General features: G+C 38.0%; 1 protein-coding gene across 5 annotated transcripts in view; it reads right to left on the bottom strand.

The window, feature by feature from the left end:
- Positions 1–23,053, bottom strand: part of NCOA7 (nuclear receptor coactivator 7) — a 118,492-nt gene that overhangs the window by 74,260 nt on the left and 21,179 nt on the right. For all 5 annotated transcript variants that reach the window (XM_019729481.2, XM_074333541.1, XM_019729480.2 and 2 more), the window contains one exon: positions 21,559–21,671. In XM_019729481.2, coding sequence (XP_019585040.2) covers positions 21,559–21,611 — 53 coding nt within the window. In that variant the 5' untranslated portion in view covers positions 21,612–21,671. The remainder of the gene's footprint in view (positions 1–21,558; positions 21,672–23,053) is intronic.

Below are 23,053 nucleotides of genomic sequence, written 5' to 3'. Positions count from 1 at the left end.
ATTGTCTAATTTTGATCGTAAGATTTTCACCCCCAAGAGAATCCACCAGTTACAATGGAAATACTCTGGTTAATAAATAAATAAATAAATAAATAAATAAATAAATAAACAAATGCAGTTAGAATAAGAGATCCTTTGGCTTTGAGTTCAATAACTACTGTGTTTCCCCAAAAATAAGACCTAGCTGGACAATCAGCTCTAATGCGTCTTTTGGAACAAAAATTAATATAAGACCCGGTCTTATTTTACTATTCTATTCTATCCGGTCTTATACTACGTAAGACCCGGTCTTATAAGAGGAATAGGATAGAATAGGATAGAATACCGGGTCTTATACCAATTTTTGCTCCAAAAGACGCATTAGAGCTGATTATCCGGCTAGGTCTTATTTTCAGGGAAACACGGTAGTGATACAGCCATACAGGTGAACACAGAAATGGAATTTTCCCTGACCTCAAGAAACAACTGCATCCTAATAAAGACGACTAAATAGGATGCCAATCAGGAAAAACCCACAAAATTTTCCCTTTTTTAGGATTTATTTTGCTTTTAAAACAGTGATTGGGTCAACAAATCTTAGGGGATACTGGTCATCAAAGGGCAGGTGCAAATTGTCATACTTTCAGAGGAGCTTTGAGGCGGGTTCCTACGGGCCATTTCAGAGAACCTGACATGCTCTCCTCAGTACCAGGATGAAAAAGGCACGGCCACAAAATGGATGCCTACTGTGGAGAATGTTTGTCTTGAGTTGATGAAACAAGACAGGCTTTTTGTGGCATATAGATGGCCTGTGTGGGAGTCTGGTTCCCTTTTCTGAAAGTCAGGAGCTGAGTCACACACAGCCTAAAAAAGCTATAGGGAAATCAATGGCACAGGCAAAGGTAACATGTACCTCAGCTAGAAACTGAGGAAGGGAACCAGAACAGGAAACTTGCTCCAGGTGATAAGAAAACTGTGCTGTGCTAAGAGGAATCAGCAAAGTCCTATAAATGTGGCATTTAAATATTAGGAATTTTGCTGCTTACCAACCATGAATAAGCTGATAAACAGAGCAACACAGATATGCAAATAGAAATGTTAAGAAGTATAAAGTGTTTGAACTTTTTTTATTCTTTTGCTTTACAATGGTATTCCATATGTGGTTTATTAAACCTAATTATAATTAAACTAATTGGCTACATTAGTTCCCTATGGCTGCTATAACAAATTGCCACAAACTTGGTGGCTTAAAACAGTGCACATTTATTCTCTCAGTCTGGAGGTCAGAAGTCTGACATCAGTTGCAGGGCCACACCACCTGCAGAAGCTCTTTTCTTGCCTTTTCCAGCTTCCAGAACTGCATTCCTGGTGGTCCTTTCCTCAATCTTGAAAGCCAGCAGCATAGTATCTGTCTTCAATGTCATACTGCCTTCCCCTCTATCATCAAATCTCCGTCTCCTTATATGGCAACTGAGATCGCATTTAGAAGCCCATCCAGAAAATTCAGGATAATCTCAAGATCCTTAACTCAATCATATTTTTCAAGAATTTTTTTGCCATGTAAGGTAACATTCACAGGTCCAGGAATTAGGACTTGGACATCTTTGGGGGCCATTATTCTGTCTACCGGACTGGGTAAATTAGCTTCTGTGTTATAAATAACTGTAAAATGAGCATCATATCACTGTAGAATCTTAGTTTTTCATGTCCAAATCATTGCTATGTCTACACAATGCATTGTTTCTGTATCTTTAAAAAGTTCACTGTTGGCAGTGATTGTCAGTAAGCACATATTTCTAAAGAAAAACAAATAAGTTTACTTAAGACTATCCTGAAATCTCAAGGTGCAATGAAACTATTACAGATATTTAGTTTTCGTTTTATGTTGGGTGACTCCAAAACAGCCTCTTGGGGATGGAGTGGGGTACAGTGGAAGGAAATTTTTAACAGGATTTCTAAAAGGTTAAATCTCATTTTTATATCTGATTACTTCGCTCTTCCCTTAAATCTGTTATTCACTGTTTATGATCACTTACAAAGCCAAGGAAGTCTTCCAAATATTTTTTTCTTTTATTAGAGCACTTTAGTGTGCCCAGAAATCTTTTGTTGTTGTTATTCAGTTACTTTTTAAAAAATATATTTTACTCAAAATGAATCACATGCTCAACTCCCAAATGACTTCTACAGAAAATGGCGTTGAGATACATTTCAATGGCATAAGACTTCAATATAACCGCAATATATTTCAGGGACACAATTCTTCTGGAGAAACAGGAAAATTGTGATTTATTGAAGCCACTTTAGCAAACTAAAGCAGCTACCTTAAATATTTTCAAACAGAAATACAATGATGCCAGGGATTTTGTTCTCATATTTTAACCTAATTCCCTGTTAACTGCTTAAACTATAGGAGAATGGAGGAAAATAAAAGCTGAAAAAAAATACAATCCTGAAAAGAATCAGTTTAGTATATACATTAATGCTCTCCTGAAAGCCTAGTGAAACATAACATTTATGATAAGCATAAATGGCCTGTTGACAGAAAACAATGAGTGGCATAAAATTAGAATACGTTCTAACTCAACTTATCTCCCTCCTCCCAACTTTTAAAATATATTCTAATAATTTTAACTGTTTTGAACAATTTTAAACATACACATATACTTACCCTATTATGATGTTACTTAAATGTCATAAACTAGAAATGGCCTCATAACTTGCCCTCTATTATATCTATGTACTTTCAGAAAGAATAATCTAATATCAGGATTAAATTTTAAAAATTATTTTGGAAGATGCCCACAATTTAGTTGGTATACATCCAATAAGTCCATTCAATTTCTTAGAGGTATTTTTTTTAAATCAATATATACTGGCCATATCCTTGTGAAGTGACAGTGCACAAAAACAGGATTCAGGGATAGGCGACAAATAATGCTTACTTTGAAATTTTTCCCCTCTAAAATTAGTGTAGAATTCTGGGGTAATTCATTCATGTGTAAGGGTGAACCAAATATAGATTTTTGAGGAAAAATCCTGGCCTTGCTTTCATATACCTGAGGGCCCATCACTAGTGCTATCCAACCACATGGCAGCCTTGATCGGGCTCTTCAAAAAGCCTCATCAGTGGTCATCTCTCAAGTATACTAGTTTGCACCTAACCAACCAAAAAGAATACCTGTGGTATAATAAATACATACTTCATCTTTGTCCCTCCCTGGTTTCTGGCACAGGGTTCCCAGAACACTTGGAATCTCCTAAGTTATAAGAATCTTTTTGTACCCTATGAGATGACTCTTGGTGTGGGGTGGGGGCCGGGGAGAAGTGCAAGGGAGAAGGAACCTAGATAACTTGGGGATAGAGGCTGATCACCACCAGAAACACTAAACTTTGATTAGAAGCTTGGACCATTCAGCCCACCCCCAGACCTCCAAAGGTGAGAGAGGCTAGAAGTTGATTAAATCATTGGCTACTGGTGATTGGACTCAATCTTGCCTAGACAATGAAACCGCCATAAAAACCCTTACGTGACAAGGTTCAGAGAGCTTTCAGTTTGGTGAACACATTGAGGTACAGAAGGGTGAAATGCCAGAGAGGTCTTGGAAACTCTGTACATTCCCACACCCACACTTTGCCCCATGTATGCCTCCCATTGGGCTGTTCCTGAGTTAACCTTTATAATACATGGGTATATATAAGTAAAGTGTTTTCCTTAGTCCTGTGAATCATTCCAGTGAATTTGAACCTGAGGAAGGAATTGTGGGAAGTTCCAAATCTGTAGCCAAGATACACAGAAATATGGTTGACAGGGGGTCCAGAACTTATGACTAGAGTCTGAAGTGAGGGCAGTCTTGAGGGATTCAGCCCTTAAATCTGTGGTGTCCGACACTAACTCAAGGCAGTTAAGTGTCAGAATTGAATTGCACGGTTGTACACCCAGCTGGTTTTGGAGACTCGAGAATACCAGATTCTAGACTTTGCCAAAGGACCAACCTTGAGTATAGCAGAGAAGATGGAAGTAAGATTGTAAAGACTTTTACAAAAAACATGCAGGCCACCCTACTTCTCTGATCAAAGACGGATGACTGAATGCCTACGGGCATGTTCTGCTTGGCCCATGAGCACGTTTTAAAAATCCAAATGACTGAATGATGAGCATTTAAACGGGGACATTTCACATAAAAATCTGGACTTCAGGCTCACCTTGAAGAATTAAAAGACATAACAGCACTGGTCTATGTTAGGTCTCTGAATGTTAGAGACCTTGACCACTTACAGACAGAGCCCAGTTGCAAGAAAACAACAAAATGTCTGTTGGCCTGCACCTGCAGACAGAGCCAAACTTGTGATAACAGAAAACACCACAAAACAGCTACTGGTTTACAAGCAGTCAACATTTTCTGTTCAAATAATGCTACCCTGTCAGCACAGCCCTTACAAAACCCTCTTCAGCCCCTCCTTCAGGGCTGCAAGTCTCCTTTAGGCATACAGCCCAGACAGTAGGGGTCTTTGCTCAGTCCGATATACTTTTCTCTCTTACAATAAAAACTTTCTTAACTTGCCTGACCACGCGCGTTCCTTTACCGGCCGACCTACCAGTCTAGAACCCCCCGTGGCATAGCAGGATGGAGTTGAGCAATAGCAGATTCCCTCCTCCAAAAGGGCCTGTGAGATCCAGTCACCAGTCCCTGAGAAATCCTTCCCCGCATTTCCCCAGTGCCTGAGCCTGGCAGTTACAACTTACTATCCCTTCACTTACATCACTGCTTTGGTCCCTAAGGTCATTGTTTGTATTATTTTGCCCCACAGAGCATAAAGTTTTATTCTTGGGTCAATTCCGATCATCAGAAAGCTGCAGTCTTGGACCAGACTGTGCTGGCCCACGGCAGAAAGTCTTTTACCGAGTCACACATTGGCATCATTCTCTCTTTTCACCTGTTGTCACTGCAATAAATTGCTTTTATTGATGTTGTTACAGACACTACCACTACATTTTTTAGTGTTCTTTTTACAGAAGATATTAAGTCCAAATAGTTTTAGAGTTAAGGGCTAGGGAGAGCTTTGTCACCTGAGGAACAGGTATGTGCTTTATTCATGCATAGGAAGAACTACGGAAAGGAGTCCTTTTTATCACTGACCGTGAAGTCCTTCTGAGTCAACTACACAACTAATAACACGCAGTTTGATGTCCCATGTTTCATCCCAATTTATATGTTCCCTGGTCTAGACTTTCCATTTTTAATTAGCATTTTATAATTTTTTTATAAGGGTAACAAAGAGAGACTATATGAATGTATAGATAATTGCAGCCTCATTTCTATGCAGAAACTCTGGGTTTGAGTCTCAGCTTTTTTCTCTTTCCCTGCTTCTGGGCTTATTAACCCAAATGCGAAAAAATGAATTAGGGAGAGGACAGAAATAGAAAAGGACATATAGTGGGAGAGGAAACAGAAGAAAAGGTACCTAAAAAGTGTGTGTGGGGGGAGAGAAGTACTAACTGTATTTGGAGAGAATTTTGTTTAGGTTTCAAGAAGGAGGATGAGTTAGGGGAAATACTGTGTTTCTCCGAAAATAAGACCAGGTATTATATTAAGGTTTGCTCCAAAAGATTCATTACGGCTTATGTTCAGGGGATGTCATCCTGAAAAATCACGCTAGGGCTTATTTTCCGGTTAAGTCTTATTTTCGGGGAAACACAGTAGCTGATAGCATGTAAAAGGTAAGAGAGCTAGGGAAAGGTAATGTATTATATATAATACATTTACTCCCCTCTTAGATGTTTACTGAGAGGCAAAGTAAATACTTGAATTATTTTCAATTACTTTCTCTGTCAGACTTATTTCTTTGAATGTAGCTTAATGCTGGGACTGGACTGGAACAAGGTTATACATGGGTTACATACCTATGGTTTTTAAAAGTTGCCTCTAACCTTTGTGGAATAAGGTGGGGCATGAATGAATGAATGAATGAATGAATGAACAGATGAACAAGAAATGAACAAACTTCAGTCATGGAATGATAAAGTGGGCTAATTATAAGTTGAGTTATCTATGTCAATTCCCTCACCACTTGAACACTTACCCACATCTCCCAAAACAGAGAACAGGACTTCCCTTTTCATGAACTCTTCTTCATATCTAATACGTCATCTGATACACTGAGGTGACACAAAGCACATTCAAGGCCATAAACTGAGTAATGAAAACACCCTCTCTAATAGCAATCTTTACCAAGAAACTTCAACTTGGATTTTATTACACTTTCTTTTTAGTGTTTTAATAGTTGTTGATAAAAAGCAAGATAATTCCTCATATGTATATAGTTTTAAATGTTCTGATCTCAGGAATTCCTTTTCATTTTAATACATATTAGAAAACTTTTAAACCTTTACAATATTTGAATAATAGTCATCCAAATTTCCTGTGGATTTCCATGTTCCTGCATTAAGCCATAAGAAAACTCAGCTGGACTTTAATTTGGCTGAGATTAAAGAAGGCTTTTGAAGAAAACCAAACGTAATGATAACAATATTTCATAAGATGGGGGAAAATAAAAATGTTTTTAACTTTTACTGAGACTCTGCAGGGAGTATATTAGTGCAAATGAAGTCCAATAAAGGGAAGTTTCGTTGCTGTTTATATGGATTAGGGCAAAGACGTTCCAATCAATAAATAGCAGGGCTCAATATTTAACACATGTATACAAAACAGTTTCACAGTGGCATGAGCAAAACCTGAAAATCAGCATTTATCAACTACTATATCCTTAGGAAGACTACTATACACACACAGAAAAAAGGTACTCTTTATCAATATATTAATTCTTCTTATTCAGATACTGTTTTAGGGAACTTGTGATGCTAAAGCAAGCACTGATTGAGTTTTCAGAATTCTACATAAAGCTGTCACAATATCAAAAAATCTAAAATGATAAAATGATAATTTAAAATGATAAAATAATTACCTAACCTAATAAATAATTTTGTTTTCCAAGAAGCATAAATCACAAAATCTCAGGTAAGAAAGCTCCTTAAAAGTTATATCAAATCATCCAATAATGGAATACTATATTTGCAAATTCTTTCAAAACATTCCAGTATCTGGAAACTCACTGAGACTCAACATACATCATTCTTTTTGCTTTTTAATGTTAACTCCAGTGCCTAGTTGAGTATCTGACACACTCTAGATAATTGTAGTGGGCTTTTATTGGCCTCCCTACATTTTTTTCCTCCTTGTTTTGACATCAAGGACCAATTTTCAATAGAAATACACTTTCGCCACTTTTAACACTGTATCTAGGTAGGGCTCCACCCCAGGTGCAGGGATGGAATACTTGACCCACAGTACTTGTATGACCTACTGGTAAACACGCTCGCTTTGCCTGCCATTGCACAAGGGAGATCTTGATTTGGCGGTGTTTATCAAGCAAGACCTGAGCAGGAAGACTAAAGAATGGAAGCGCTTAGATACAGAGAAACTAAGTCCTAAGGGCATGCTCCCCAAATCAAGGCACTCTTGAAGTCAAATCTAAAATCTAACCCGAGACTTTTAACTTATGTGTGAGAATAAATCCCCCAACTCCCTTCTTTTTCCCTAGTTTGATCTTCTGTAACTTGGAACCCCCTCCCAAAGGGGAAAGAGAGTTCTATTATGGAAATATACATGCGAATGACCCCAAAATGTGGACTGGCTGAACTAGGGTTGGATGGCAGCTGGGAAGCTGGCCATCTTTATCATGTGACAATAAATGGGTGACTGCTGTATCTTAAAACTAGATCATGTGTCTATCAATATTGTATTATTAGGGGCCTTAAGAGAAATTTTAGGATTCTGGAGTCAGTTGTCTATTTCTTTTAGACTTTGACAAGGTCTTACAAGAAAGAAACAAGCTTGAGTTGCTGATCTGCTGAAAGTAGAGCCAGATGAAAATACAACTCTGCTAAGAGAAAACCTTTGTTTGTGGCTTGCTACAGCTACGAGTCTGGTGACATGCAGTTTTACAGAGATGGGAAAGTCAAATTATCTGCTCCAAACTCAAGGTGGTGCAAGGAAAGAATGGGACCTCCCTGTACTGAGATGAGGATCTGTGGGAAGCTGAGCTTCCTCGGGCCCCTCCCAAACACCTCCAGTTATTCCTTCTGCCAGACAGAATAATGGTACCACTGCACTAATGCTGATGTAACACAGCCCAGGGCTCCCAAGCAGCAAATAAACATGCCTCCCTAACTCAGGGCACTGGTTTTTACTGCCCTGAAGCAGAGACTTAGGGGGTAGCACTACTGTGAAGGCTAGGGAGATGGGCTGAGCACCACCGGTTCACTGCTGAGACCCCAAATCTCCAAGCCAAATTCTATCTCCATCCAAAGATTAGGACTCAGCCAAATCTACAGTTCTTGTTAACAGCCTACGGTGTTCAGGCAATGAAGCCAGAATGAAAGTCTGCTCAATTTTTAAATGGGATTGCATTGTCAGAGAAACATCTGATTTGTCAAACACAATGCACCTATAATCGCTCAACTGCAAAAGTAATCTCTAGGTCCCCAAATCTATGCCACCAAATCTATGCTATCAGAAAATGGGCTGCTAGATGTCCAGCTTCCAGAAGGGGCTCCTCCTCGATGTTCCAGGACACTGGACAAGAGCAAGCCACTCTGAGCAGGACTGGTGGCTGCCACAAAGCTGACCAGGGAACTCACTCCACTGCCAGAGCAGAGAGAACCTGCTGGTCCTGTTCAGCCAGATCTGTTAAGTGCAGCCAAACGCTGGCCAGGGTGTGCTTCTCCATGCTCCCTTTCCCAAGTGCGAGTTTTCACATCAGTCCAATCAGGGCGACTCTGAGCTGGACTGAATGAGCTCCCAGAAAACATTCTTGCTCTTTCCTACCCAGTAAGATATGCAGCTGGAGCTGTGGCAATCTTCTTGTCCCCACATAATGAGGGTCTAGAGCCATTCCAGGAGTTCACTGCGGGGGGGCGGGGGGGGGGGGCGGGGGGGGGGCAGGGGGCTGAGAATGAAGGCGAAACAGAGCCAAGAGATGGAGTCAGTGTATGAACCTCAAGTCTACCATCCTTAATGTCATACCTACACTTTGAGATTTTTTTTTTCCTACAAGAATGCTCTCCCTCCACCCACACACATGCTTCAGAGGCCAGATGCAAGCCCTGTTACCTGTGCTTCTAACCGACTGGCTACAGACTGGAGGTTCCGACCCCCTCCAATTTAAAATGCCAGTCGCAAGTCCAAGTTGTCACCTATACTTCTGACAGACTGGCTATAATTCAGAGGTTCCCACACACCCCTCCATGGGTTCAATTAATTTGCTAGAATGGCTAGAAAAGCATCGATCATTTCACAATATACACATATATCGAATCATTATGCTGAAGCTAGTTTGTCAATTACATCTCAAGGAAAAAAATCCACTCAGAGTTTATTTTAAAAATCCGTATCAGTGAAGAAAATAGTTAACACCAACAAAGTACTCTAATTCCTAGCCTTGTACATCAATTTCTTCAAATAATATGCAAAAGTGCTACTCAGTAAATTTATATTGAGGAATTCTCCAACTACCTCCGGACATATATTACAAAGAGCATACATTATAATTTCTTTTTTACTATTATACAAAATTTTATGAAACAAATTCTACAGAATTTTCATTGAAGGTATTAAAACTAAAAATATCTATATGGAACAGATTTATTCTAATTAATTTCACATATATGTGGAGGATACTAGGGAGGTAGATAAGAAGAAAGGCTTTGGAGTTGGACACAAATAGAAAGAAATCCTAGCACCATTACTTGCTAGCTGTGTAATCTGAGAAGTGACTAAACCACTCCAAGCCTATTTCCTCTCCTGTCAAAATGAAGAAAATATCATCACCTACCTCCTGGGTTGTTCTGAGGATTAAATGAGGCCAGACTTGTAAAGCGCCTGGTACAGTGAACAGTCAGAAAAATAAGAGCGTGGTACCACCAATATACACAAGCAACACTTTACAGCTTGTTCTAGGCCCTGGCGGGCAGGGTGCGGGAAAGCTGGTATGGCTCATCTTTTCCTTTATCACCTTGCTAATGTCCTCTTGACCTTACCTACGGGCCAGTCATCAAGCTGACCTCTCTGCGGGATCACCCACGTCCGGTGACAAACATGCTTAATGCTTTCCCTTCTTCCTTGTCTTTAAAAAGTTATCTTTCCTTGACTTTCACATCTCCTTCCTGCCATGGCCCTAATTTCTGGCTTCCCTTCGCATCCAAGTTCCCAGAAGAACTGCCTAGAAACTCTGTCTCCACTCCTTTATTTCCCATTTACATTAAATTAGCTTCTCCCACAACTTCACTGAAACTGCTCTGATTCAATTATCAGTAACCTCCAAATGGTCAAACCTAATGGATGCTTTTCAGTCTCCATCTTAATCTACCTCTCACTGCTTTCAAAATTGCCGATCATTCTCTCCTCCTTGAAATGCTCTCTTCTCCTGGCTGCTGTGATTCCACCTCTTCTGGATTTCATCCTATCAGACCACTAAATGTTGGAGTCGCCCAATTCTGCTCCCCATTCCTTCATTCTGTTCTCTTTTCAGTTTATACTCTTACCCTATATGATCTCATTCATTCGCATGGCTGGGGCCGATAACTCTTCAATTTCTGTGCTCGCTTCGGCAGCACATATACAATTTCTGTTTCAGCCCAGACCACTGTTTTCACTCCAGAGTCACACACCCAACTGTGCATTTAGTGGTTCCATTGGGATGACTCACAGGAATCTCAATCTTAACACATCCCAACTTAAATTCTTGAGATTCCCTCTGTTATTTTTCTAGTTTTCCCATTTCATTTAATGGCAGCTCCATCCCTCTAGTTGCTTTATCCAAATTCCTAAATACGGCCAACAAGGCCATGCGTGACCTGCCCCAGCTGACCTCTCCACTCTTCTTGTGCTATCTTCCCTAAAAGCACTCTGTTCCAGCCACACCGGCCCACCGGCCTTCTTGCACATCCAGGAACGTGCCAAGCTTTTCCTCACCTTAAGATCTCTGAGACTATGTGTTTCCCCTACTTAGAACAGTCCCCTCCTTTCCTTTCTCCCCAGCCTTTCTCTTAAACACATATATCATCTGGCGATCTCTTGCTCCTACCCAAGATTATCTTAAGTGTCACTTTTCCCCAGAGGTCTTCCTTGACAATCTAACTTGTCTAAAGTGGATACTGCCCTTGCAATTATTTCTGAACAACCTGTTATTTTCCCTCATAACAAACACTGTAATTTCTAATGACATGCATGTGTGTGCTTTCTCATTTAATGTCTTTGTGAAAAGCAATCTCCATAAGAGCAAGGTCCACATTTGTTGTGTTCACCACTCTACCCTCTGGGCCTAATAGGTGCAGACACATAAGGTCGGTCTAAGATATAAGCAACGTACAAATTTCTCCCCATAACGCAATAATATATTTCAAATGCAAGGATAAACATTATGTGAGTCTAATAAAGTCTTACATTTGATTAAGTCAAAGAACTAGAGATACCTTAAGTATCTACTTGCATCAGATAATATAAAAATCAAAATTAGAGAATGGTTTTCCTATGTATTAAAAATAAATAGGAACTCAAATATATGGTGATGGAAGGAGAACTGACTCTGGGTGGTGAACACACAAAGGGATTTATAGATGATGTAATACAGAATTGTACACCTGAAATCTATGTAACTTTACTAACAATTATCACCCCAATAAACTTTAATTAAAAAAAAACAGGAAGAAGGTAAACATATATATTAGGTTCAAAACTCAATCTTATAATTTTTAGTTTTCAATGATCTGTTACGAGTGCAAATTACACTTAAAGATAAAATACTGTCTGTGTTTATAACTAATTTTTATATTTTAAAATCCACATATTTGTATAAAAGAAAAATTATATATTTGTTATATATGTACCTATAACTCATTTATATTTAAAATGGGCTACTTTTATATCTCAAAATCCTGATTTAAAAAAAATAAATTTCTCTCATTATGTAGTGAAAGCAGTTGACTTAGCAAAGCAAATATCCCCCACTTTAGAAAAAATGATGGAACCACTGAAACGAAGATGGCTCCGTCCCCAATGACCTCACCAGCAGCATCCAGCCTCTGCTTCAATTACCTTCTGAAAATGAAATAACCAAATTACCGTTCAGCTTTCTGCTGTGCTAACAAAATTAATCTGAAATATCAAATTTCATCTGCTTTAAATTATATATTATACAACTTCTAAAACCAAAAGCTCTTCTAGCTCTAAAGTGTAAAGAACATGTACCATGGTTGTCATAATCAACAGTAACATATTCTCACATACATAGAAAAAAATTAATGGACTGATTAATGACTTAATTCAAATCATCCCCAATAGTGATTTGATTTAAACCATTCCATCCATTCAAAAGCAGGATCAATCAATGTGATTCTATTCTGCTTTGTACAGCAGATGCATTCTTGAAAACATATGTCTAAGCTGCATTTTCACACCATAGAGTGATTTAGAAATATAATTAGAAATTTCACCTTTTTTTTTTTAGTACAGAAAAGAATATTTAAAGCATGAATAACTGGCCTCTAATTTAACTGTTTCTAAATACATTAATAACATTTTAAAATTTGATGTCATGCATATTCTTGTTCTCTGGTTCTTCTTTATTTAAATTTCCTTTATACTCTCCATTCCCACATAAACAATTCTGGGCTTACAACCACCAAGCTACATTTCTCATTTCAGTCATGACATCCCCATCTCAAAAACACCTTTGATTCTTCTTCACGGAAATCTATTGCATGATTTCAGTAACAGAATTATTCAGAAAAGACCGCCTCCTTGCTCTCTACCACCTTCTGTCTACCTCAGCACGTTAGATCCTGCCATGCTTTGGGAAGAGACCCGGGGGGTCCCCCAATCCAATTTACTCATTGTCCCTTCTTGTCCCTAGGACACTCAGATTCATAGTCTATGGTACTGACACATCAGTCTGATTTGGTGCTGAATCACATCTGCATATCATAGACCACCATGTGTCTTGCGTCGGTCTAGGTCTCCTTAAACCTGGCCCATTATCCTTTTCACTACCATTTTCATTTGTGTGTGAGAAGCAAAGAGCTAAAACAAGAAGGCTGCTGCACTTTCACTGGCATAATACACCACAAAATGAGTACAGAATAAAATGGGATGTTAACCATTTTGTTTATGCAAACTTTATTTGAATGGTAAAGGAAAGAAAAAAAAGAAGTAAAAATGCATGAACACATACCCCTGGCTCAAGCACCAGGTCACGGCCTTTAGAACAGAAGTGCCTAGGCGAGGAGAATTCCAGTTGTTAGAGCCTCCAGCTCTGAATCTAGCGAGGAAATAATAGGGGAATTCTTGCCATATCTCAAACATATAGGTAGAGGAAGGTCAGGAGATTACTGACATTTTTGATGGTATGTAAAGACTTTCAAACTTTCCTTGAAAGAGGAGTGATTCCCTAGATTGTTCTCAAGTTCCTAAGACTATTTTTCTACTGAAAAATCAGAAAATACATTTAATCATTTAATCATTTAGCTCAGAGAGTCTCCGTTATTGTTGTATGGATAACTGATACGGCTCCATAAAATTTAACTTAACATTCATAACAATTAAGAGCATGGGCTGTGAGGTCAGGCACACTGGGGTTGAGTCCTGGGTCTGCCACTTCATACTCATGTGACCCCGGGCCAATGACATATCATCTAAAGTAAGGCTTAGCATCATCATTTGTAGTTAGGATGATAACAGGACCTACATCATGGGGTAATTATGAGATTATAAGAGTATGCAAGCCAGTCTCTGTTACATAGTAAATGTTCAACAAATGTTAACTACCATTCATAGTAAATGAGTGTTAGATGCAGGGCACAAAGCTAGACCTTGTCAGGAATATAAACATGAAAAAGAACTCACAGTAAATAACAACAGTCAAATAACATAGAGGAGATGAGAGTGTTGTTACTGGGTGTATCCAAAGGCAGACTGATTTAAGGGCTCCAAGAGAAGGCATAGGAAGATAAACAATGCCCGCTGAGTCCAATGGCAGGGGAAGACACATCTAGTTTGGAGGGGTGGGAGGAAGTGGAAGATTAAATGAAAGAGGAAAGGTCTTAAGGAGACAGTGTCACCATTAAAGATGGGTTTGCCAGAGTGATGGGTTTGACATCACGGTATACAGGAGAGGCTAGTGAAGAGCCATTCTTTGTATAATGAAAGCAATGTTCTGAGGGGGCAGAGCGCAAGACATGCACAGAAAATCAAAGTAGGAGATAAAGATAGAAAGGGAGGAATGAGCCATAAACAGAACCTTAAATCTGAGAGAAGAATTCGGGATGCAGAAGTGGCATATTTGAACAGTGGCTCAGGAAGACTAATCTGGGAAGATGAGTGGGAGGATATGTAATTAGCATTTGACTTGGGGGAGGGGGGTCGAGGGGGTGAAGATTGTTGGAGTTTTCAGACATGTGTTTTGGGGGTAAAAACTCTTGGTGACTAAAATCACCAAGAGCTGGGCTAAGCATGAGCTATGAAGTTTCTAGAGCTGTGAGCAGCACAAAGCATGTTCTGGTTCAGAACTCAGTTTTCTCTTGCTGAAAAGTCATTGTACCTGCAACGATGAAAGGTTTCAAATGCATGTGACAAAGATATCTCAAGCTGATAGTGCCAAGTTTAACTCCAGATTCGGGAGTCAGTTCAGCTGAAGTCTTCTTCAACTGTCAGCAACAACATGAAAAGGGGAGGAGGGCTGCTTAAATCATTTACGTTTCATGTGCTTCGATCTTTTCTGTGTCTCGGAATCTGGAGTCTAGACTGGAGCATGTTTGTGGACACACTTCAAGGGATAAATGAACTCCCTGAAAATTTACACAAAATTTGTGTCTGTGGATTTCTCTAACTTTTTCTCATTTATTCTTGTGTCTCTCACTGAGGCAGGGTGTTTTTATATTAAAATCCCTTAGTGCTTATTTTTCATTAGTGCCTATTCTAAAGACTTTATATGTTTTAATTCAGTCAGTCCTCTCAACAATCTGCTAAGGTAGGTATTATTATTATTCTCATTTTAGAGTAATGACAACTAGTACAGCCAAGGCCCCAGAGCGAGGTAACAGTTCTACAGAGAAGAAACCTGTAGGAGGCCCACAAATAAAAGTTGCCCAAGCTTCGTGACCACGATAGTTCTATCCGGTGGTTTTATTAGGTTACAGCTTCATTGGGTCTCTCTGGAACAGTCCTGATCAGCCTGGGATTTCAGGTTAAATGAAGACATGCTTTTCATTGATCCTTGAAATTAGTTTTATAAGGTCCCATTACACTGCACTGTGGGAAAGTATATTTACATAACAGGTATTTTATGTACAGCTGTCTTTGAACAGCTGGTTAATGTGTATTAGATCAATAATTTTCAAAGAAATTCATTTTTCAATGGGGAAAAATAACCTCACTGCCAGTATACTAACCACTAAAGAACCCACAAAATTAATGAGTCATTTTTTATTATGGCCCACAATAACAAAAATAACTTTAAATTGTGATTCAATATATACATATAAATATTTAAAACAAAAATTTCATGAAATATTTATTCTGACTACATACAGCACACTCTGATATTATCTATTCAGCCTAGCTTAGTCCAGACTAATCTATTCTGTTCCATTCCATTTTAAAAATGCTGGTTCCTACCGACTAAATTAATTTCATGATGCTACAATGGGTTTGTAATCTACAGATTGAAAAAGCAGTACTCTACAGGGAATTAAATCAAGTAACTTCATATTCAATAAAACTGAAGCAAAAAGCATGAGTTTAACTATGAATGTGTGAATGTTCAGAAGCCTTTTTTTAATCTGTAGGAAAAAGTTAATTATTTCCTTAAAACATTATCAGATCAAACTTGACCATGGATGTTGTTCCCATAAATGAATCGCAAACAATATGTAAATGTTCCCTTAAGAGCAGCAGAGTCTGAACTCAATCAAGAAAATAGGAAACACAAGCCTTACAAAGTTACGGGTCATTCGAGAGTTTAATTGCTAATTAGTAATATTTTCAAATAAGGCACAAGCAGCTTTTTCACAGGAAATGGTTTTAAAATATGCTTAATCTTTTTTAAGATTAATAAAATTGCTGAATTCTGAAAAGTTTGCAGTGATAAAAATGAAGACTCCCAAACGATTTATATTCTACATTAAAGAAGCTGTGTTAAATATTAGTCTGTCCATCAAAAAATACTTAATACGTACTTATTATATACCAACCACTATTTAACAAGGAGCAAGGAAGGAGCACTGAACTACTGCAGTCTCCACTCTCCAGGTGGTCCATTTGGCGGCAGATTGACTGTAAACACATAAAAGCTCTTATTATACAAATAAAAGCTATGAAGATCACACTTGAAAGTGTTCTTGAGCAGGACTGTGGATCACTGCAGGCACATGTCCCAAATACAACAAGCATCCTCTGGGACAGTTCTTAGAAATTGAAATCAAAGATGGTTCCAGTAAAGTCAACTAAAACACTCTACTGCCACACCCATATACAATTTTCCCTACTTATCACATTATGTTGCTAACACCATGTTCTAATTTCCCTCTCAAAGCAAACATTAATTCTTAATACAATTTAAACTGAAACAACATGGAATGAAGAAAATAATCACAGACACAGACAAAGCGGACTCCATTTAAAGGCTCAGACCCTCCTTTTAAAGACTAAGTGATTTGAGGCAAGTTATTTAACCTCCTGAACTACAGATTCATCGTGTGCATTTACATCTACTCATAGGATCACTGTGAGAATAAAAATGAGAGAATGCAAGTGAAAGCACTCTGTAAAGTACTAACAAATGCTATTATTTAAGTTTTATTAGAATCAGTAGGCATAGTGAAACTGAGAGAATAAAGTATTAACCAAATATTAAGAAGGTTACTGTCTGAATCCAACAACTGGTAATAATAACGTTTTCCCTCAAATCTTGGACATACTACAGTTATTTTCTAATGGCCCTTGGCCGACAGGAAAAAACAATCTACAGATCCTTAATTAAAGGAAAGGCAAGAGTTCACATCACATCACTCCACCATGTGATGTATTAATTCTTAGCACAGGTGTATCACAAAGAGATAGTTCTTTCCTAGGGTTCAAAGACTGCCTCTGGGGGGCTGGAGAACAGGAGCACCCCCCGTGTCCTCAGCAGTGGGGCAGATCAACCAGCCACACCCATGCAGGTGACGCCTTCCATTGAATCTTAGACTCTGTACTTGAGCAAGACAGCTAGCTGAGGTTTTTCTGTCCAAATTATGTGTGCATTCACTTATAGGCCACTAGTCTTTTTAGACAAGACGCAATCCTAGACAGTAAAGTGGATCACTGTAAGGAAAAACGCAGGTGGGGTATACAGAGCACATGTTTCCTACTGCCTTGGTTAATAGTCTGATGTTACCCATGTTATGGATGGATGAAGTTGACAGGACATCTAGGATGGGATGTCTTCAAGTTACAAACAAGTTGTTTTGGGAAAGGTCATTTATAAAGTAGATCTTTACAAATCTAGGTTGCATTTTAGCAAATTAATTTACAATGGAATAAATTAATGTAAGGTTGCTAGGACTGCCCTTTCCATTTAGAGTTACACAGTCATATTTCAAGATAAATTATAAAACGGAAGTAATGGGTAATCCTCAAGTCACTAATTTTAATCCAAAATTATTAAAATTGGGTCTTTTAAACTTATTTTTGCTTTAATGTTAAATTGAGTGAGTGAGAGAGAGAGAGAGAGAGAGAGAATCAACAAAGAAGATGGATAAAGGATTATTTACCAAACACGATGACACAATGTTTAAGAAAGCACATGGTAAAATAGTACACCAAGAAAACAGGCTATTTAACTACTCTTAAGGGAAAAAGGATGGGGGGGGGGGTGAACAGAGTTTAAAAGCAATGTTTGAGGTTTCAGATACATATTGTGGTAATAGGCAGAAATCAGGAGAAATCTTACTTTTGATCTCCTCTGCACAGTCCTAGAGATTTATTTACGGTGGTATGATTGCATCAGTTGGTCTTACCCTTGACCTCTTTACAATCTTCCCTGGAGATATTACCTGGACCGCCCTTATGCTTCAGAGAAATCAGCCCTACGTTGTCAGATACTGGCTTTCCAGTAGGTCCTGTTAGTGATTCCACTTTAAGGAATTCCACAGTTCAGTCAGAGGCATTGGAAAAGATTTATAACTTTGGGTGCCTGTTTTTTGATAATGAAGGATTTGGGGGTGGGGGTGGGGCTTTGCTTTTAACAGGTTGACCATTTGGGGAGGCCATTGCATTATAATAGCTAAATCACTGTTTATCTGTCTGGTGTTTTTTCTCTCTCTCACCCTCCCCCCCCCTCCCGTCAAGCTCTCGATCTCCCTGTTCTCTCTCATTTTCCCTGTTCTCTCTCATTTTCTAGTAACTAATCATGTTGACCTACTGCGTTAATAGTACCACTGATTTTTGTCCTTGTCCTGCTATCCCTGTGCTCCTAAGGTCACACTTCTTTTTTGATACGTTTTTCTTTTCATTGTTAAATACTTTTCACAAGAGGTCAATCAAACCAAACATGGCAATTAACTTTGACATTTCTGAGTTGAGAAAACTATGCTGTTTTTTTCAGAAAAAGTCTCATCTTGCATTCTCAGTTTAAAGGGTTCCCCTAACTCTACATTTTAGAAACAGGTTTTTCATGAACCACCAGTCACCTTTACTATTGGAATCAGTTTGGATTCCGACTGAGAAGTCACCATAGCTTTTGAAATCACTATGTAGAGCATCCATGGGCAAAACCAAACCAAACCAAAATGAAAAAAAAACCCTGACTTAAATTCACATTTTATATAAAAATTAAGTCAAGCTGGTTACTGACTTAAATATAAAATAATACTATAAAACTTTTAGAAAAAAGAAAGAAAATTTCCAAGACCTAGGGCTGGGCAAAGAGTTGTTAGACTTGACACCAAAAGTATAATCCATAAAAGGAAAACTAATAACTTGAATCACATCAAAATTAAAAATTCTTGTTCTGCAAAAGACACTATTAAGAGGATTCCTTTAAAAAAGCTACAGACTAGAGAAAATATTTGCAACCCATATATCGGAGAACTAGTATCTAGATGCATAAAGAACTCTCAAACCTCAACAAAAACTCCAATTAGAACACAGGCAAAGGACACTGCACTGTAGAGGATGGATAGATGGCTAATAAGCACATGAAAAGATGTTCAACTTCTTTAGTCATTAAAGAAATGCTAACTTAACCACAATGAGGTATCACTACAACCCTATCAGAATGGCTAAAAAAAGAAGAGTGACAATACCAAACGCAGATGCAGATTTGGAGAAATGGGTCATTTTATACATTGCTAATGGGAAGGAATGTAAAATGGTACAGACACTTTAGAAAAAGAGTATGGCAGCTTCATCCAAAGCTAAACGTGCACATCATTTGACCCAGCAATTTCACTCTTGGGCATTAATCCGGTGAAATTAAAACTTGTACATTCACACAAAAAGTTATACACAAATGATCCTAGCAGCTTTACTTGTAACAGCCCTAAACTGGAAACAACCCAAATGTCCTTCAATTGATGAACAGTTAAAAATTGTGATACGTTCCTACCATGGAATACTACTCAGCAATAAAAGGGAACAAAATATTAATACATACAGCATCTTGGACAGATCTCAAGGGCTATGGTCTGAATCTGATTCCCCAAAATTCATATGTTGAAACTTAATGCCCAATGTGATGGTATTAGGAGGTGAGGACTTTGGGAGGTGATTAGGTCATGAGGGTAGATCCCTCACGAATGGGATTGTACACTTATAACCATGCTGGCACCCTGATCTCAGATATCCAACTTTCAGAACTGGAAGAAATAAATTTCTGTTGTTTATAAGCCACTCAGTCTGTAGTACAGCAGTCTGAATGGACTGAGACATCAAGGGACTAACACTAAGTGAAAAAAACCTAATCTCAAAAGGTTATATACTATATGATTTCACTTATATAATAATTCTGAAATGACAAATTACAGAGATTGAGAACAGATTAGTGGTTGTCAGGGGTATAAGATAGAGGGAAGGAAGTGACTAAGGCCACAAAAGGATAGCACATGAGATCTTTTTGACAGACTTGTTCTCCATCTTGATTGTGATGGTGGACACACAAACCTACGTATGTGATAAAACTGCACATAACTAAATACACATAAAAACACACACAGACACAAATGAATGCTTATAAACCTGATGAAATCTGAATAAGGTCGGTGGATTGTATTGATGTCAATTTCCTAGTTGTCATGATAGGATAGTTATGTAAGGTGTTACCATTATGGAAAACTGGATGAAGGATATATCTCTTTGTATTATTCCTTATAACTACATGTGAATTTACAATTATCTCAAAATAAAGTGTTTTTGAAAGCACTTATTTATTCTAAGTGTCCTATCTTTCTAATGTTTCACCCATTAATTGCCTGACTGCTCCCTTGCCCAAACAATCTTGTTACTCTCGATAGTCCTAATTGTGGAAAATATTTCACTACAATTAGTAGTTTAACGCTTGCTTTCTAAAACCTCTCATTCATGGTTTACTATTACTAATTGGAGCACACTCTTTGGAGACAACCCTATATTTAAATACTGACTTTTATATGGCACTAAATGGACAAAACACTTACTTTGAGTCTCAGCTATCTCGTTGGTAAAATAGGGGGAAAACCTATGACAGGTTTATTGTGAAGATAAAAATAATAATAAGTACTTGGCACATACCAGTTCCTTAAATATTCATTTCCTTCCTTTTTCCACTAACATTCTAAAACCTGCCTTATTTTCTGGATAAAAACATCAACAAAATCTTTGGTTCTCAGTTTCTAAGGCTAATATTTGGAAAACAGGAAATGCATCTTTAATGAGCACATTGGGAATGTGGTAAACCTGAATTCCGTTCTTAAGTATTTCAGTGTAGGAGACCATGATAATCATTTTAATCTTATGTTCTCAGTCTGAGTTTGAAAACATTCCAGCTACAAAAATGATTTATAAATGTTTTAGCATATCATTCATTTTATTATGATTAGTGAGTGGCTGTCATATAGATATTTAAATCTGTAAATAGTAACTGATCATATACTAAATTACTTCTATCCAAATACCAACAGATGTAGTACATATGTTGGATGAGTTCAAGCTTTAAAAATGACATGGACACTCATGATAGAAATTCATCCATTCCACCTACCTACAAAAATATTTTTTAGTAATAGATTCCCCACAAGGTATTAGGCTTTAAATTTGTCATAGATTTTTAAATAGTTATAGCTCAACCAATTAAGCTACAGAGTAGGAAATAAAGTATATTTAACTTCTGCTGGCTACCTGCTCTGTTTATGAACAGTCACAAGACACAAAATGCCAAGTAATACTTGAGGACAAAGTCCCCTCAAACATTTTTTTTTAAGTAGTGATGTAATTTTGCAAAGTTCATGCTTACCGAGCAAAATAACTTTGTTTCCGTTCCTTCTTCTCTTCCTTGGTATCCATCATATACGTAATCAAAAGTGCAAAGTGTTTGGGAAAGTTCTTTTTAATCAATGAGTCATAACTCTGTAATAAAATAATAAAGCAACTGTCAATTAAGATGCAATTAATAGCCAATATTAAGAATAAAGCAGAGTGGAACTACTACATGGCCCACAACAAACGGAAGATAAACTTTAACCAGTAAACACAGTCACATGAATCATATACGAAATACAAATGCCCACGGTGGACTAAAAACCTACAATTAGAAGGGAGTTGTTTAATCTATAAAAGGTGGCTGGAAAAACAAACTGAAGTATTTTCCTCATAACTAACCATTATTCCAAAATGTGCTAAAATGAAAACCACTGACTTTGGAAGATTTTAGGTTAGAAATGCAGAAGTTATTATTTAAAAAAATGTTTAACTCATAATCCTTCTTCAAGTAATTAAGAATGAATGTTTCATACATAATTATGAAAAATGGATCACTTAGGTGTTTTACAAGATGGTCTTTCTTTAAAAATAAAAACATCAGTGTTCTATTTTATTTTCAAAACATGTCACTGAGTACATCCCACTTGAGCAAATGTGGAAATGAAAGTACAAAGTCTCAGAAAGCTGTTCTTCAGAATGGCTTTATGTGCTTGCCTTTGCCTCTCCCTCTCCCCACCCCTGCTAACTTCCCCTATGTTTCCAAGATTTAAACCTATAACAAAAGGTTGTCCCCAGCTCAATCTTCCTTCAATACCACTTTTATCACCACAACCCAGCTCAAAACTTTCCAGTGACTACTTACTGCCTGATTCACTAATTTAAATTTTCTGCAGAGTGTTAACCTTTCCTAAAATCTGTCTTTTCACCCTGAAGGGGTATCTAAGTAAAAGCAAAGCACGTTCATCAATCAAAATTATTTACTAATTCGTTCCAATTCAATAAACAATTTAATTCACTATATATATTACATGAAAGGTACTGTGATAAGTATCAGAGACCAAAGATAAAGAAGACATGATATTTGCCCTAATGGAATTTAGTGTCTTGGTGAGGGAGACATGTAGGATTTCAGGCCAATGGGCTACAAACTGCTATGGAGAAGGCACAGGGCCCATGAGAGCCTATGAGACGGGCACTCAGCCTTACACAGGCCACACCCAGGCACTCCTCACACACACCAGGATTTGAGGGATAAGTGTGGGTTTCCTAGTTAAAGGGTACAGGGAAGCAGGTCCAGCTTGAGCAAAAACAAGAAGGCAATATTTCACTGCTATGCCCAGATTAAATGTGAAGCAGGGCAATAGTGGGGGATGAGGATGAAGACATGGGCAGGATTAGGGTCACGGATGACGTTTTATGTCACTCTAAATAGCCATAACTTAATCCTAGCTACGCATTACGAAGTGCTGCCCACCCCTTTGCTGCACCTACATCAGACATCACCAATCATGCTGAACCCAACAACAGCA

The sequence above is a fragment of the Rhinolophus sinicus genome, linkage group LG05 (assembly GCF_036562045.2).
Source record: "Rhinolophus sinicus isolate RSC01 linkage group LG05, ASM3656204v1, whole genome shotgun sequence".
Taxonomy (NCBI): domain Eukaryota; kingdom Metazoa; phylum Chordata; class Mammalia; order Chiroptera; family Rhinolophidae; genus Rhinolophus; species Rhinolophus sinicus.
This window is presented reverse-complemented; position numbering and strand designations above follow the sequence as displayed.